The 18,074-nt window shown below is 38.4% G+C and overlaps 1 protein-coding gene across 1 annotated transcript; it reads left to right on the top strand.

The window, feature by feature from the left end:
* Positions 1-2,121: 2,121 nt before the first annotated feature.
* Positions 2,122-16,917, top strand: dnajc25 (DnaJ (Hsp40) homolog, subfamily C, member 25). The gene is made up of 4 exons (XM_039759520.1): positions 2,122-2,442; positions 9,314-9,466; positions 13,541-14,011; positions 16,781-16,917. Exons 1-4 carry the CDS (start codon positions 2,131-2,133, stop codon positions 16,901-16,903), a joined length of 1,059 nt encoding a protein of 352 aa, XP_039615454.1. The 5' UTR covers positions 2,122-2,130; the 3' UTR covers positions 16,904-16,917.
* Positions 16,918-18,074: the final 1,157 nt, after the last annotated feature.

The following is an 18,074-nucleotide window of genomic DNA, read 5'->3' as shown; positions in this document are numbered from 1 at the left end:
TTGTTTTTTTTTTTCAAAAATCTCACTTCTTTCTGCATTTTAACAACATTTCCTGTCATTTCTTTCATTTGACCATCTAGATTTTTAAGTTACTTCAGAGTGAAACATTAAGTAGTGCTCTTCTTCCATTATTAAATCCAGTTAATCCAGGAGGGAGTTGTAGAGGCTGCAGGTACGACACAATGAATAAACGAAAAATGTTAAAGAGGAAAGAATAACATAATATTCTCCAACCTGTTTAATCCAGTTCAGGGTTGTGTGGCGAGGAGCGTACAATATGTTGCTGGACTGCAGAGCAAAAAGTTTTCATTGACACATGTTCCACAAATGATTGGCATGTGTCAACTAAGCATAATATAACAAAATAATGGTGTGCATATGTTCTAACACAGATGAACCAAAGGAGCCTAATGAAAAAGAAGGGGTACACAGTTTCAACAAAGGATCAAATAATGATCCTAATAAAACATGAATGGTGTTTACAGGAATTGAAGATCAAGGTCACTTCCATTTAACACGTGGAAGGTGGACCTCCCAAAGCTTCAGTATGTCACATCCATCTCCAGTCACAAGCCTCTGAATGGTGTCACAGATTACTTGAGGTCTGCAGCCAGACCCATCTCAAAGTTTCATTTTCAGTCCTTACCACTAAATCTCTTTTGTGACTGTAATTTGTCATTTAACTTACCAGGGGTCTAGTTGTAGAAATAGGTTACTCCTATATTAGATATTGTAACTGTGTTCTTTAAGTCATTTAAAAAAAATGAAAAAGAAAAAAAATGCCTAAGCAAATCATATTGCAAAAAATAGTTGCACTCAAAGCATAAATCCAGTTTCTACAATAATTATTTCTAAACTAGAGTAGAGTAACAATTGCTTGGGAATGTATCAGCCAAGCATTGTGACATAGAATCATACTAGTTGAAGGTTATCTGTGGCACAGTTAATGAAGAATTTAGCAACACTTTCTCCAAGGAGGAAATAGTCAATGAGAGAAGTGACGCTGATTGTAATGACAATTACAGGATTTAACCCACATGCCCTGTTACAGACAAAAAAGGGTTTTGTCTTTGTCTTTGTATCAGTAAGAGGTGACAGCTGCACATGGTCAGTCTTTGTTCTACTACAGAATGGCCAAGGGCAGATCTGTCAATAGAAGACTGTATACAGTGTGTAAAAGGACTGCCATTACCAATCATCTTATGATTGAACTATCTAATAAACAGCAACCATGAATGATATCTGGTGATGTGCTGCTCAGGTAAGATATTCAGAGTGCAGCATCTTTGTCCATCAGGTCCAAGAGAAATGTGGGAAACATGTAAGAAAATAAATTAACATAAATCTATGCCAGGAGCGTCACTAGCTTCAGCACTTATTGGGAAATTAGCCTCAGCTCCCTGCAGACTGGGAGGAGGTCCCCTACGAATTTTTGAAACAGGAGAACTCATAGCTGGCCTACAGAAGATCAGGGGCTATAGAGGCGTCCATGTGCTGAACAGATTGGTGGGCTCTGTAAGATCAGGGGCTACATGTCAGAGGCCAAAAGATAAAGCCCCAGAAGCCCCACCCCCCAACGACACCTTGGTCTGTGTCAGTCAAGACTACTTGAGTTCAGCACCAGTATTCAGACAAGCTGAGTAACTAAAGTATAAAGACAAAGACAGCATAGCCTCATACTTAAAATCTAACATCTACATAATATATCTAAAATACATATTATATACTTAAACATTAAAGGGGTGGAATTAGGAGGATATCAAGTACAACCTTAAACGTGCGAAACTCAGTTCCACGTTACGAGTGAACCATTTAACGTTTCAATGGCGCTATGAACTAGCTCGCACCCACTCTTGGATTGATGCGTGAATGCTGTGCACATGCGCACGACGTAAAAGTAACCCCGATTTTAGAAGATTCCTGCTTCAGACCTTCGCAACTCCGCAATTCAGGGGCTCAACAGAACAACCCATTTGATTGGCTCGCCAATAAAATTCTCTGCTAGATTATTATGGCAGATGTTTCACTGTACGTGTGTTCCTCACCAATCGAGTACTACATTTCCCAGAAGTCATCGGAATATTTCGGGCGCCTTTTATGGACGTCAAGGAGGCGTGACGGAGTGCTGACATGGCTGTACCCACGGTGTTCATGCGTCTGAAGAGCAGACCGGTTTTCATTTATCTGTTTTTTGTCAGCTCTTTTCTCCCTTCTGCAATCGCACTAATCGAGGGTCTTTATTGCGGAACTCAGGATTGCTATGAAGTTCTTGGCGTTCCTCGGGACGCCTCCAAATCGGAGATAGCACGCTCTTACCGCCAGCTCGCCAGAAAGTATCACCCGGACAGGTTCCGAGCTGGGGACCCTGGTCTGGCTGGGGAAACGGCTGAAGGTGCTCACAGCAAGTTTCTCCTAGTAGCTACTGCATACGAGACACTGAAGGTAAAGTGGTTTGCAGGTGGACCCGGACGGATTTGTTTTGTGGCTTTAAAAATTACGTACGCTTTCAGAAAAGTTAATGATAACTTAGTTTATGTAGGATGTCTCATGTTCTCCCAGTGGTTGGCTTGTACTTTTCTCAATGCAGTTCGATCTATTTTTGAATATGCCTTGAGATAATATTGGCGTCACGTTCCAGAATTGGTCCTTCCTTTAGCAACTGACGCTTTCTCCCAAACCACTTGAGGATAAAAAAACAGATACAGAAATAGATGATTTGGCGCGAAGTTATTGGTAGTCTTGGTTCATCCGCCACGGCATATCCGTAAATGCCACTGTAAATTTGATTGGCCGATTAGAGCATTTTTGTTTTAGAGGGTCCGGCAATTTGAGTTATCGCTTTTCCCGTGGGTTGTTACTTCCTGAACCTCCTTCATTTTTTTCTGTTCTGTAATTAACGGGACTTAAAAATTTTAATATATTTGTTGTTTTCTATTTGTTATACTATGGGGTTGAAGCCAGATCATTACATCTCTTTAATGTTGTTACGTGTCCGCCATTTCATTTTATAGTATTTTTATGGTATAACGTTAAGTGTTTGTATAGTAGTGTGTCAGATGTGATTAAAAATGAAACAATTAATTCGTGGAAGTTTAGGGTGAGTAGAGTGACAACAATGGACAAGAAAATGTAATCCATCCAAACTACAGGGTTACCGGGGTCTGCTGGAGCCAATACAGGGCGCAAGGCAGGAAACAAACCCCGTTCAGGGTGCCAGCCCACCGCAGGACACACACACACACACACGCAGTAGGGACAATTTAGAATCGCCGATGCACCTAACCTGCATGTCTTTGGAGTGTGGGAGGAAACCCACGCAGACACGGTTACTGTGCCACTGAGAAAATCTAATCTCTTGGTAAATTAGATTTTTTTCCCCCCAAGTGTGCAAATGTTTTCTAAATAATTGTTCATATTCACAGTAAGTAAAGTAATATAATAAAAAGCCTAACAGAACCAAGCTCAAACGCAGACTAGTGCCCTTCCATTTTGCAAGTGAAGTTCTGGTAATTTTTAAGTAGAATAATAATTGAAACTTCCATTTCATTTACTGCAAGTAAATCAAACACACAAAAAAAAATTAAGCATAAAAATTGTAAAAGAGAAACTTACAAGTAATTCAGAGTGTAAGTAAATAGTCACTGCTGTGGGCTGGCGCCCTGCCCGGGATTTGTTTTCTGCCTTGTGCCCTGTGTTGGCTGGGGTTGGCTCCAGCAGACCCCTGTGACCCTGTAGTTAGGCTATAGCGGGTTGGATAATGGATGGATGGATTAAATATTCATAAGCACAAATTCAAAACACTTATCGTAGACTTGGATATGCTCATTTGTTCTGTTAAAATGGAACAATTAGCAAATCATGTAGCTGAAGTGTTGGCCATTACAGTTTTTGAGAAGTATCTGGATTAGATATGAAGGTGACGTAACTCTTATAATGTGTGGCTGACAGTTTATTTTAAAGGCATTTTGTGATTTCAGTTTGTGTGCCATGTACAGTAATTACTTGTGTCTTTTGATTTATCAATGCATTTACTCACATATTTCTTTAGTTTGCAAAAACAGGGATGCTGGTTACAATGGATGAACTATTGGGATCTACCCTGGGTGAGATACTAGGCCTCCGACAAGGGAGCGCCAAGCATCTCTGTCCAGGACTTTTCTCTCCAGCTGGTTCCAGGTCATCCCCATGGTGGTGGTAATAATAATAAGTTTTATTTATGTAGCGCCTTTCATACACTCAAGGACACTTTACAATTCAATAAACACATTAACAAGACAGTTGAAATTACATAAAAGAAAATGAATAATACTCATTGAAGAGATGTGTTTTTAACAGGAGTTTGAGATGAGTAATAGATTTTTCCTTGCAAAGGCTGAGAGGAAGAGCATTCCAAATTTTAGGGGCTATCAGACTGAAAGCTCTGCCACCTGTAGTTACTAACCTGTATTTAGGTGCAGTGAGTAAGTTAGTGTCAGATGATCGTAACACACAAGCAGGAGTGAAAGGAAGCAGCAGCTTAGACAGATAATGAGGGGCTAAACCATGAAGGACTTTAAAGGTGAGAAGAAGAGTTTTATATTTAATTCTTGAAGAAACTGGTAACCAGTGCAAATCATAGAGGACAGGAGTGATGTGAGCAGATTTTTTCCTGTGTGTAAGTAAACCATGGTCTTGATATCTGCCTCCAACTCCCTGCACCAGGTGTTCTTTGGTCGACCTCTTTTACCCTTTTTGTGGGGATTCCATGTTAGGGTTTGTCTGGTGATGTTACTTGCAGGCTTTCACAGGTTGTGTCCTATCCAGCCCCAATACGATTTCTTCTTCGACGGGCAGCTAAATTCGTTCTCTGCCAGAGTTCACTGTTGCTGATGGTGTCTGGCCAGCAAATGCAGACAACCTTTCGTAGGAAGTTGTTGAAAACTGACACTTTGTTGGTGGTGTTGGCTGTAGTTCTCCCATGTCTCTGCTCCGTATAAATGTTGGTGTTGAAGTGCCTAACTTTGGTGTTGAGTGGCAGTTCCTTGGAACTCCAGATGTTACATAATTGTATGAATGCTACTCGTGCTTTCCTGATTCGTGATCTGACGTCGGTCTCTATCCCACCCTGCTTGTCAATGACACTGCCCAAGTAAGTAAAGGAATGCTCTTCCTCTAATACTTCACCATCCAGCATGACCGGTTTGGTGCCGACTGCATTTATCTTGAGGATCTTGCTTCTTGCCCCAGTGTATGCTAAACCCCACTTGCACAGAGGTGGCTTAAGCTCCAGCTCTAGCTTTGCCACAACAAGGTGGTGATCCAAAGCCATGTCCGCTCCTCTCTTTACTCTCACGTTCTGCATTGATCTTCTGAACTTTGTACTGATGCAGATGTGATCAATCTAATTCTCAGTTATGTGGTCTGGCGATATGCAAGTAGCTTTGTGCGTCTTCTTTTGGGGAACAATGCTGCTACCAATGATAAAGTGGTTCCGTTTACACAGGTCTGTTTGCCTTTTGCCATTCTTGTCCATGTCCCCTGGTCCACGGCCTCCCATGATGTCTTCATACCCAGTGTTGTCTTTTCTGATCTTAGCATTGAAGTCCTCTATCAGGATGTTAACATTTCTCTCTGGGTACTTCTCAATAATGGACTACAGTCTGGTGTAGAACTGGTCTTTGACTGCCTCTTCACTGTCATTGGTAGGCGCTTAAGTACTGTATGATGTTCATGTTGATCTTATTAGTTCAGAAGGATGTTGTGATGATCCTTGAGCCATGGGCTTCCCATCCTATAAGAGCTCTCTGAGCTACTTTAGACAACATCAGTGGTACTTCTTGGGTGTGGGTGGGGAGGGTGAATTATCCATTTCATGTCTGAAGTACATCATTATCTCTCCTGAGACCACTCGTTTCTGTCCAGCCTGTGTCCATCTGATCTTACTGACTCCAAGCAGAGTGATGATGTAGTTTTTAATCTCCGCTGCTACTTGAAAAGTCTTCCTTGTCTTATACATGGTTCTCGTGTTCCAGTGTTGGCTGCCCTGATCGAAAAAAGAGTGGTCAGTCTTGAGGCTTACAGAGAGTTCTGGCTTTCTTCACATGGTGTCATAAATCTTCTAGTTGAAGATCCATCTCTTCCCAGGGCCGAGTCCTGTTGATCTCTTGTTGGTGTTTTTTTTAGCTAGGTTTTGTTTAATGGGGTGGGGTAGATAGACACACGCCCAAATATCTTTCTTTCTCAGCCAGGCTTGGGACCGTCCATGGCAGAGTTGTACCTGTAGAATTATAGTAAAAGTGTGTTTTTGTAAATTTGTACTTACAGTTAGGATATAGCGGGTTGGGTGATGGATGGATGGATAATAATATGCATTTATGATTTAACAATGGGGGCAGCACGGTGGCGCAGTGGTAGCGCTGCTGCCTCGCAGTTAGGAGACCTGGGTTCGCTTCCCGGGTCCTCCCTGCGTGGAGTTTGCATGTTCTCCCGTGTCTGCGTGGGTTTCCTCCGGGTGCTCCGGTTTCCTCCCACAATCCAAAGACATGCAGGTTAGGTGGATTGGCGATTCTAAATTGGCCCTAGTGTGTGCTTGGTGTGTGGGTGTGTTTGTGTGTGTCCTGCGGTGGGTTGGCACCCTGCCCTGGATTGGTTCCTGCCTTGTGCCCTGTGTTGGCTGGGATTGGCTCCAGCAGACCCCCGTGACCCTGTATTCGGATTCAGCGGGTTAGAAAATGGATGGATGGATGGATTTAACAATGGAATTTGTTTACTGGTTTGGATTGTTCATATATTTTTTCGGTATACAGTAATCCCTCCTCGATCACGGGGGTTGCGTTCCAGACCCCCCAGCGATAGATGAAAATCTGCGAAGTAGATACCATATGTTTGTATGGTTATTTTTATATATTTTAAGCCCTTATACACTCTCCCACACTGTTTATAAATATTCCCTGCACAGTTATACAGCATAATCCCTTTGTATTCTCTTAGATATTAGGTAAGATTCATTGAAATTATGTATGTAAACACACTGTTTATATACAGTAAAACCTAAATATTATTTTAAAGATATCGAGTGTCTCCGATGTTACAGCCATTACGATAGACAGGCCACCAGCAATAAATACGTACAATGCAAGAAAAATTGTATACAGTAAATGTGTGTACAGTGACACTAAACATACGTACATGTACTAAGTACTGTAAGTGAAAATTAATTCTGGTTACTCACCAACAATGACACGATGACTTGTCTGATAACAATGAGTTTAATTTTACTGCACAACAAAGGAGAGTGTTACAGCTCTTCTAAAGGAGCCACTTCAGGCAACTGTGTAGCACCGCCGTTATTATTCTTCAATCCAAATCCCTAAAGCAGATTCCATCCAGACTACTGCCTTATTACATCCACTTACAACTCGTTTTGCACCCTGGTTAAAAGGACACTGCGGCCGTAGATCTTATATTCCTTTCCTACTTTTTAAATAAAAAGAATCGTAGCCTCATTGATGCTGAAATGGCGTCCTACAGCGTTGTAGCTTTTCCCTTCCTTCAACAAATCCAAAACGTTTACCTTTTTGGCAATCGTTAACATCTTCCGTTGGCGCTTGGGCACAGACCCTAAAGCAGTAGCAGGAGCAGATCGTTTTAGAGCCTTAATGAAGGGCTTGACTATGCACAAAGATAAACACAAAAGAGCACAAAAGTTAACTCTTTACACAGCGAAACACGTTGATGTGGAATGAGCTAGACGAGATGTCCTGGTTAACACCGCTTTCAGCACACAGGATCTTAACTGCGTGCTCTGATTGGTTAGCTTCTCAGCCATCCGCCAATAGCGTCCCTTGTATGAAATCAACTGGGCAAACCAAGTGAGGAAGCATGTACAGGAAGTAAAAAGACCCATTGTCCGCAGAACCCTTGTTGGTATTAAATGCTGATTAGGTTTTGGGTGAATTTTTAACTATTCAGCTTGAAACTGTTAACGTTCAAAGTTTTAAAGCAAGTACCAACAGTAGCCAAACTACTGCTCTGAGGTTCATAAAATCTGACATATGCATTTAGAACTTTGAAGGAAAGATTTTTGTGAATTTTGAGTTCAATCACAAGTGAAGCAAAATTATACCTTTTATTGGCTAATTGAGTAGATTACAATATGCAGTCTTTTAATGCACCTTCTCCCTGCCTAAACAAGGGACCAGAGCTGCCATGAAAGCCTGCAGATTATAATCTACTCAGTTAGCCAGTAAAGGTATTATCTTGTTTCACTTCTAGTTGCATCCATGAATGGATAACATGGTATATCACTTTACTACTTGAAGTTCAATCTGAACCTCAAGCTTTTAATTTTCACAATTCACAATTTTCTAAGATATCACAGCAGCTAAACTTTAATTCCAAGGAATACTAATTAAGTTTTTTTTGTCTTTTTAAAATCACCAGTCTTTATTTTTTTGTTGGTGGTAGAAACTTGTGTTTTTGTTTAAAAAAAAAAAAAACGTTTTCCTAATTCAGGTTTTAAAATTGACACCTTCAGTGTATAAGTTGGTGGCACTAATCTAAGAACATCTTAGCTGCATGACGGAAGGTATCAGTTTCCTCTACTTCTCTAATTTTTTAACATCTTCAATTAAACAGGGTTGATAGTGTATAAAATTCACAATGTTCTGGATGAATTGTTCAAATTTAGGCCATAAAATGTTAAGCACAAATAATTAATATTTTTATGACTTTTTTTTTTTTATAGATTCACTTTTAAAGTAGCCTGAAATGTGAAAAATAAGCTTCAATGTAGTGCATCTTATATACAGGGTGGCCCATATTTATGTATATGGCTTTTTACAGGCTATAGCATGTAAACTACTGCGCAAAAAGTATTGAAAATGGCATCACTGAGAGTGGGAGTAACAATGTGCTGGATCCCACCAGACTCTTTCCTGTGGGGTTACCTAAAAGGCAAGATGTATCAACATCGCATCCACAATGTGGCTGAGCTATGTGAAGCTATCACAGAAGAATTTAAGAGAATACCGGTACAGATGTGTCAAACTGCCTGTGACAACGTTGCTCTTCATCTTCAGGCATGTATTGATCTGGATGAACAGGGGATGAAAAAACATTTAAGGTTCTTAATGTTCATGTTCCATTATGTTACTTGTTAATAACATTGGTAGTTTCCCGACAATAACACCTTTTCAATCCTATACATAAATATGGGCCACCCTGTTTATTTGGTTAAATTCAGACTGGGTAATAGCCGTATGGTGTAAACATAAAGTCATGTTACAGTTTATTTTGTAACAAGTTAAATTTATTCTTGTATTATTTTTGTCAGGATGAAGAGTCTCGGAAAGATTACGATTACATGCTTGATCATCCTGAGGAGTATTATAGCCACTATTATCATTATTATCGCAGAAGACTAACACCTAAAGTGGATGTCCGAATAGTCATTCTGGTGACTGTGTGTGCCATATCTGTTTTTCAGGTAATGTCTTAACTGCAGTACTTTCAGAAAGTATTCAAATCACATACATTTTTCCACATTTTGTTACGAAACAGACATAACTCTAAAATGGACTGAATTTTTTAAATCCTCATTCTACGCATAATCATTTCTGAGTGCATGTGAATGTTGCAGAAATGCTATGGACAAGTGAGTGGCAATGAAGGTTTAGTTTCTGTAGGACTTGTAATGAAAATGCCCTGCAATGTGGTTTGAATGTTTACATTTTGTGTTAAACATGCAGTACATTTACTTGGCATATTAGTGGAGTGACCGTTTCTTGTTCATTAGTTTATAAATCTGTGTTTAAGAATGCAGGTATTCTCTTTCAAAAGTTCTGTCGTTCAGGTTTTATGCTTCATCCCTGTGAAAGGGTCTCCTCTGCTGTGTAACACGTCTCAATATAGCACTTGTTGCTCTCTTTGTCTCTTTCATTCTAACATGACACTGGGTCCTTTTCTTCAAGTTGTTTCCTCTTTGAATTTGTTAATTTTTGTAAGCTTGCTCACTGTTACCTCTAATGTCCATATTTCAGACATGAGTAACGCCCTTATTTCTTTCTTGCTCAATTTCATGTTATTGAAATATATAATTTTGCACTGTACACTTTTGAGACTCCTTGCACTACGCTTTTAGACTGGAAATGTGCAGTATGGACACATGTTCTTTGATTGCTCATGTGCCAAATTCCTGCTTCCTTTTTCCACAGAGGTTTGTCACTACATAATGGATATAAAAGTCCCCAATTCTGAACATTCTTGTTTTTTCTGTCTTCCTGATACAAGGAGATTTCTTGTTCATCATGCAAAGCTCTAAAAGGCTCTCTATCTGTAAGTCTCTGCCCTTCTAAAATGCTAGCTGGCATAAGATATTCTGGATTCACCAGAGGCTCACCCTACAGCAAAAAAAAAAAAGCTAAGAAACCCTGATCACCAAAGTTGGAGAATTCTGCCATAAAGAACATGCAATCTTAAAAGATGAGTTTACTGTGGACAGGCCTTTGATTGTCTTGGCACTTAGTTGATCTTTTTTTTTTCTATCCCAACAGATAGTATGCTTGTGGGCAATCTTCATAATGGAGTTGCTTCACCATAAACTTTATCCACTCCAGTTTTGAAATTGTAAAGATTCTTCACACTTTGCACAGAGACATATCTATAAGGAGCATGTGTGTAGGGGGTTGTTGTATTTGGAGCAGATGAATATGACACATGTAGAGTAGTGAGGAGTTAGTTATGATCGGAAAGGCCCTTGTCATATGTTCTATAGTTTTAATAAAAGTATGCCTTCCAAATACATGGGGCACTAGAATAATTGCTCACAGAGGTCTGGTCTGTCTTACCTCTTATTAGTCTGTCCCATGCCCATGAGAAGGAAATGGAAAGTGACATACTTTTTTTTTCAGTTAACTCATGCATTAGGAAAAAAAAAATGCATGCATTTTGTGCACATACAACTGGATGATGTGACATGAGAAACATGACTTTTTTAAAATATTTTTGCTGTTGTTGAGCATTGGTCCTTATAGACTCCGGTTCTTTTAGAAACATTGCTATCCCCGCTCTTCATGAGATTTAATTTTTTTGGCTGCCTTTACAAACCGCATGGGGTAAGTAACATTTAAAAAACATAAATTTTCAGTGGGGTATGCCTTTTAATGTCTGCTGAGTTTGTTTTATTCTGAATTCATATGTTAGCAAATTTGTTCTCTCATTAGTTCATTTATATGAGTTGCATACCTGAGATTCAATTAATAGCTCCCATTCAGAATTACTGTATATCTGTTATGTCCCATCAGCCTGTGAGAGCAGCTTCCACACTCTTCTGTTTTCTAGTCTTATTCTGACATTTTTCTCTGGGTTAACATTCAAATGTCCCTGACAATAATAACCTTTACCTCACCCACCTGATTGTCCTCCGAGATTTGTTGCTGCTTCCACCATTGTAACTGGTCTGACAGTCATTTATAAACACATGCCTTTTTCTGCAGTGTTCCAAAGGCAAGTAATGCTTTATTCTGAGCTGTTCATTTTACTTTGTCACAATGCACATTTTTGTCCACATTGCCTCTTCAAACCAAATATGTTCACATTTGTGTGGGGGGCGAATATTGCTTTAATGTACAGGGTGAGGCAGAAAGGACGGACATTTTTTACAAAATCACAAAATTGTTAATTTTTTCTTACAAAGAAATGTATTGAAAGACTTGAGTTCTTATTGAAATAGCATTTGACAAAAGCAAGTGTGGAAAACAACATTTCCCATGTGGTGTCCATTATCACTGATGTATTTCTGAAGGTGTTCATGGAAGTTGGCCCCCACTCTTCAACATCGCTCTGTCAATTTGGACGACTTCCACGCGAATGGCTTACTTCAGTTCCAATGTACGGGACTTACACGTGTGCCTTGAGGTGACCCCACAAGAAATAATCGCACATGGATAAGTCAGGGGACTGAGGAGGCCAATGAATGTCATCAAACCTGGAAATGAGGTGACCAGGGAAGAGAGGGTGAATAACATCCATTGATGCTCTAGCTGTGTGGGAATACGTTTTCGTCGTAATTCAGGTAAAAAAAAAAGTTGTTTATCATCTCGATATAGCGCTCAGAGTTCACGGTAACAGCATTCCCATTATCGTCTTCGAAAAAGTATGGACCAACCACGCAAGTTTTGTCCATGGCGCACCAAACCGTCACTTTCGGGCTGTGCAGTGGTCTTTTGTATATTTTTTTCGGATTTTCAGAAGCCCAATAACAGCAATTCTGTTGAATCATCAAGCCGTTGAGATGAAAATGAGCTTCGTCACTCATGAACAAAATTAGGTTGTCATTTTGCTCAAAAATTGCTTCCATTTCATGTGCTAAGTTCAGTCTTTGTGCATAATCCCCGGCCTTCAACTGTTGCACAACGGCCAATTTGTAGGGATGGAAATGCAAGTCTAAATGCAATATACGCCTTACCGAAACGATTACTGAGGCCAAGTTCAGAAGAATGCTTCCGAGCAGATCGACTCGGACTGCGCAGCATGGCTAGTCGTACGCTTTCCACATTTTCAGGGGTACGTGCCGTTCGTGTAGCCCCCGGCGGTCTTTTGTTCATTAGTGAACCTCGTGTACGAAATGCTTTAACCCAACGTAGGATAGTGTTACAAGCGGGAACAACTTTATTTCTGTGAATATTGAAATGGCAACGAAACTCACGCTGAACTGCGGTAATAGATTGGCTGTTCTTGACAAAACAGTCGTATGCAAAGACGCAGTATTCTATTGTCCGCGGCTCCATGGCTTCAACTAAAAAGAAAATAAAAAAAATGCTAAGACTTCACGAACCTAACGCCACCTACCGCAATCTGTCACTACACCTAGTGGTGAGTTCTAGCCATTTCAAAGACGTCCGTCCTTTCTGCCTCACCCTGTATTAAATTTGTCTTGACTGTAATGAATATTACCTGTCTCTAATTCAAATGAATAAAATATAAAAAAAAAACAAATATGTTCACATTATACCTTTTCGTTTCTCATTATGTATCTTAATACTTGTCTTTCACAGTAATCCAATTTTACCGATTGTATTTCCTTTGCATCATCACTAACTGGTTTTTATTGTAAAATTTATAGTTTCTACATGGATCCCTTTCACAAACTTCATTTTTGACTTGTATTTTCTGTACCCTATCTTTTGATTAGGATACAAAGTACATTTCTGTGGGAGATGTGCAGAGTCATTGTTTGGTGTATTCACCATTTGCCTTTCCTTGTAATGAAGCAGAGACTCCATTGGCTTTCTCTCCTGTTTGTTTTCATATAACATCTATGTGGCTTTGTGTCAGCATCTACATGCATTGCAACTTTTGTTCTTGCTAGCTTATAAGGGCCAGTGCTACTCGTCGTAGGCTCCATTTATTTTATAGTAGCAGTTGTAAAGTCAACCAAATTCCTCCAAGGGACAAAAAAGTGGTTTTAGACAATTAAAAGATGTATTACTGAATATCAATGACTCTTTGCATTTGCTGGGTTTAAATTTTATTATACAATGCTAATATATGTTTGTTTCAGTATTTCAGTTGGTGGAGCAGTTACAATGAAGCCATCAACTACCTGGCTACGGTGCCCAAATATCGGATTCAGGCAACTGAGCTGGCAAAGAAGCAGGGCTTGTTGAATAAAACTAAGGAGAAGGGGAAGAACAAGAGATCAAAAGAAGAGATCCGTGAGGAAGAGGAGGAGGTCATCCGAGATATCATCAAGAACAAGATTGATATTAAAGGGGGTTATCAGAAGCCCAATATAACTGATATCTTACTTTGTCAGATCATTCTCTCGCCCTATTTTCTTTGTTCCTATGTTATTTGGTATTGTGGCTGGATTTACCGATTTAGCATTAAGCGAGAGGAATATGGTGAGGAGGAGAAACTTTATCTTATTCGAAAGAATATGCGTATGTCTTCATCTCAGTTTGACAGCCTCGAAGACCACAAAAAAGAGTCTTTTCTTGAGCGACAGCTCTGGATCAAGGAGAACTTTGAGGTAACTTTTATCTGCTTCTTTTTCTACTAAGTGGAGAATAAAAAAATGTGTTTGGCCAATGTAATGCACTGGCCATGAATCTTGAATACTCCGATTTGATTGATGTGTGCAAGGTCTCAGGAATAAGAAGTGCAGCACGATTTTTTTACTCTGAAAATGTTTGATGAAATATAAAGGGAAAATTAAACTTTGGACTTTTAATGCATCCTGTATTTCCATTTCACTTTGAAAAGATAAAGCTGCATGTAATAGCAAAACTGATGAGAACAAGAAGGAAGGCTTCACTTCATCATAGCCAAGTTTGAAATCCCCACAATTACAATATTGTAGTCCAAAATGTGTTGGTTTATTTTACATTGCGGCCTTATTTTGCTTTTATCCACTTAAGTCTTAGACTGTTTATTCAGTTAATCTTTGTTGTATATATTAGTCTTAAAGAGGGCTGTTTTGGGTTTCTTTTTGTCTTGCATAATTTCCTTCATGATTCAGTTTTATATAGCTTTGATGAGTATAAGATAGTCTCTTACCATTTCATGGGTTATTCTCATCTGTGCCATTGATGTTATAGATACTGTATGCTAACATGTCCTGTATAGATGGGTTATCATAGATAGACTTGGCAAACGCTGTACAAAATGTACAAAAATAAGATCAATATCACTCATTGTTTCCTTGAACTCTTTTTGGCAATGATATGTGAAGCGGTGGAGGATTTTATATATGAAGGGTTTTTGTAATGTGAGAAAGTAAGCATATCTCTTAAAATGTTTTCTGTTTTTCATGACCGTGGACATATCAAGTGTTGATCTTCATTTAAACAGTATAATTTGATGAAGGTGATGTGTTGGGGGCAATGAAAATGTGACTTGGCATATGTGTTCAAAACATTATTGCAGTTTCCATTTCTGGAAAAAAGTCCACCTCTTTTCCCTAATAGTTGGCATTGCCCCTTCAAATAGGTGTTTCCTGTAACCATCTAGCAATTTCAGACATCATCTTTGAGGAAGTTGCTGTTCAGACATCAGCTGCTTTGATGTTTGAGGGGTATCGTCCATGCCCAGCTGGTATTAAAGTCATCCCCCAAACCTTCGAACCCTCTTACCTATACCCCTATAGCAAATTCACAATAACATTTCTGATCTGACCTTTCATTTAGCCATTCTAGAACCCTCCATTTCTTTATTTTCAGCCATGACTCGGTAGATTTACTGGTGTGTTTTTTTTTTTATATTATGTTGTAAAGACCACTTTTGGTTGACCTTCAAGCTTCAGACAGATGGGCTCACATTGTCCTCAAGTGTCCTCTACTACAATTAAGAATTTGTAGTGAATAGTATGACGATAAGCTGTCAAAGTCCTGATGTAGCAAAGCAGACCCAATCGATAATATTTCCACCACCATGCTTTACAGTTGCTGTCAGGTTCTTCTGGACAAATGCTGTTGTTTTTGCCAAGCATTTGTTCTCATACCATTGGCAAATAGCTTTATTTTTGCCATGTCTATCCAGAGTGCTTTATTCCAGAAATTCTGTTTTTTGCTTATGTGTTTATGGGCTAACTTTTCTCTTGCCCTGAGATGCTTTCTGGACAGCAAAGGTGTCCTTCTGGCGCAACTTTATGTAAACTGGATTTGTGTAGCCTTCTCCTAATGGTAGACTTATGACATCAATAGTGGCAACAGGTAGCTCAAGATCCTGGTGATGAAATTCTGGGGTTCTCAGAGGCTTCTTTCAGCATCTTGTGTTTTACTCTTGGACTGAACTTGCTTGGGTGGCCTGGACAAGTTGGCAGTTGTTTGAAATAGTCTTCACTTGTGGGTTTTATTGTGGATGTCTAGTTGTTTGAAGATCTTTTTAAATCCCTTCATAGACTCATAGGCATGTATAACCTTCTTTCTGGTGGGCTTGGAGACCTTTTTCAATCTAGGCATGGTGAAAACAAGCACACACTTCAACAACAAAGAGCTATAAAGTAATTTGCCAAGGTTTAAATAAGACCTATTCACACAAGATCCTCTGTAATGATGTTCTGTTCTGATCTGTAAATCTTGGAATTGTAACTACCTTTTATTTTGACATTTTTGCTCAAAGAAATCAATTTTGTACCCTTGTCCTGTAAAGTCTGTTCCCAAACAGTCCTTCAGGTAGATATTATTCAGTTTAGTTTACCTCTTTTGTGGATTGCTGTTGATAAAAGCATTGTTTTAGCAAATAAATATAAATGTTCTAGTCATTTGTACCTGAATCATTTATAATTTTAAATCATGCAATGGACTACAAAATGTAAATCTGATTTCTTTTTTTTATATTACCTTTATCTGTTGATACTGTTTAAATGAAGATAATATGTTGATACATTATTTCCACATACATTGACAAAAAAACACCAAACTACTTTTTCACATGACTGTATAGTTGGGTTATCATGTACTTGGAAGAATTTTGGAGAAGATTCTTAGTGCCACAAAATACATAAAATAAGATCAATATCACAGATTTGTTTCCAAGAACTCTTGTTACAATTATTGGGAATTATATGTGGGTTGTAAAGTATTTTAAATAAACTCTTGCAAAACAATTTCCAAAGGCAATTTAACATTTAATGCTCACAAAGATAACCAAACATTTTTTTAGAATTTCTAGCTACTAAAACTAGAAGTTTTATTTTGAAGAATTAAAATGATGCAATATGCCCACACACTCATAACTTATCACAAAGATTGTGCAGTTTAGAAGAATTTATGGATGTCTTGTTTTTTGTTTAATGCAGGTGTATAAACAGGAACAGGAAGAAGAAATGAAAATGAAGATGGCTATGGACCCACGATGGAAAAGATATAGGAGGTGGATGAAAAACGAGGGTCCTGGAAGGTTAACTTTCATTGATGACTGAAGATAAACAACAATTTGGGATTTTGCGACATAAAATATATATTCATATATTTGTTGATAATGCTTATCTATACAGATTATTTTCATAATTAAATTATAAGGGAGTATATGCACATGTGGAGTGACTTGACTCAGGAATCTGCACAGAACGCAGTAACCTCTTGTATCTTACTCATCCTTGAGTATTTTTAAAAAAATGAGATTAAGCCTACCTGAAACCTTTTAGAATGGACACTTAACAGAATTTTCATAGGTCTTTACATGTGAAATTTTCTTTCTGGTTATTTTTAATGATCCAGCAATGCAATTAAATGGTAAACTTTTAACTCTGAAGTTCAGAGTAAATATAAAGATGGCAGATAACTTATAACACAAATGCTTCTCCTAACATTACTTACTTTTTTATACTGTATTTTAATACATTTGTGAAAAAGATTTTTTTTTTTGCTGAATCTTCATTGTTGAAGATTCTTTACTTAAAATGTTTAAGGTGGGGAATAAAAAAAAAAAAAATTGCTAGATGAGCATGTGACCTGAAACAGTAAAAGGATATTCTACATATCTGTTGTAGACCATTTGAGAACCCTCTCCTCTTAATGAGGACAATTGAGTTATTTTGTGGTCTCTGTAAAAATGTAAAGCAGAAAAACCTAAGTATTCATACTTTTAAAAACACCTTGCATTTACCCCTCTTTCCTTTGTGTAATTTTTGCCATCTTTCTTAACTACTTGATCATCATTTAAACACTGCAGATCAATTCAACACTATACATTCAGCCAGTTACCAGTTGTCTGAATCCAGTAACTTAAACTCGGCGTTGTAACACTATAAATATTAATATAAAGTAAGGATATTTTGATATAAAGCATTGATGGCTTAAACACTAACGTCCATCTTCTGTTACTTTTTTTGCACTGGCAGAGACATACAGATAAAATTGTAATTAAATTATTAATCTTTGATTACATTTTGCCTGAAGAAGGCGCCTGAGTTGCCTTGAAAGCTTGCATATTGTAATCTTTTTAGTTATCCAATGAAAAGTGTCATTTTGCTTGACTTTTTACTACATTCATAATGGCTAACACGGTACAACACCCTAGTACTATATACATCTTTAATAAATAGATTTCTATATCTCACATTGGCCTGCACAATTCTTGGTATATATATA

The sequence above is a fragment of the Polypterus senegalus genome, chromosome 7 (genome assembly GCF_016835505.1).
Source record: "Polypterus senegalus isolate Bchr_013 chromosome 7, ASM1683550v1, whole genome shotgun sequence".
Taxonomy (NCBI): Eukaryota; Metazoa; Chordata; class Cladistia; order Polypteriformes; family Polypteridae; genus Polypterus; species Polypterus senegalus.
Note: the sequence above shows the minus strand (reverse complement) of the source record. Positions and strands in the feature narration are given on the sequence as shown.

Coding starts and splice junctions, on each gene's coding strand:
- dnajc25 (XM_039759520.1), top strand. CDS start 2,131: ATGGCTGTACCCACGGTGTTCATGCGTCTGAAGAGCAGACCGGTTTTC. Junction 2,443..9,313: donor CTGCATACGAGACACTGAAG/GTAAAGTGGTTT, acceptor TATTTTTGTCAG/GATGAAGAGTCTCGGAAAGA. Junction 14,012..16,780: donor GGATCAAGGAGAACTTTGAG/GTAACTTTTATC, acceptor TGTTTAATGCAG/GTGTATAAACAGGAACAGGA.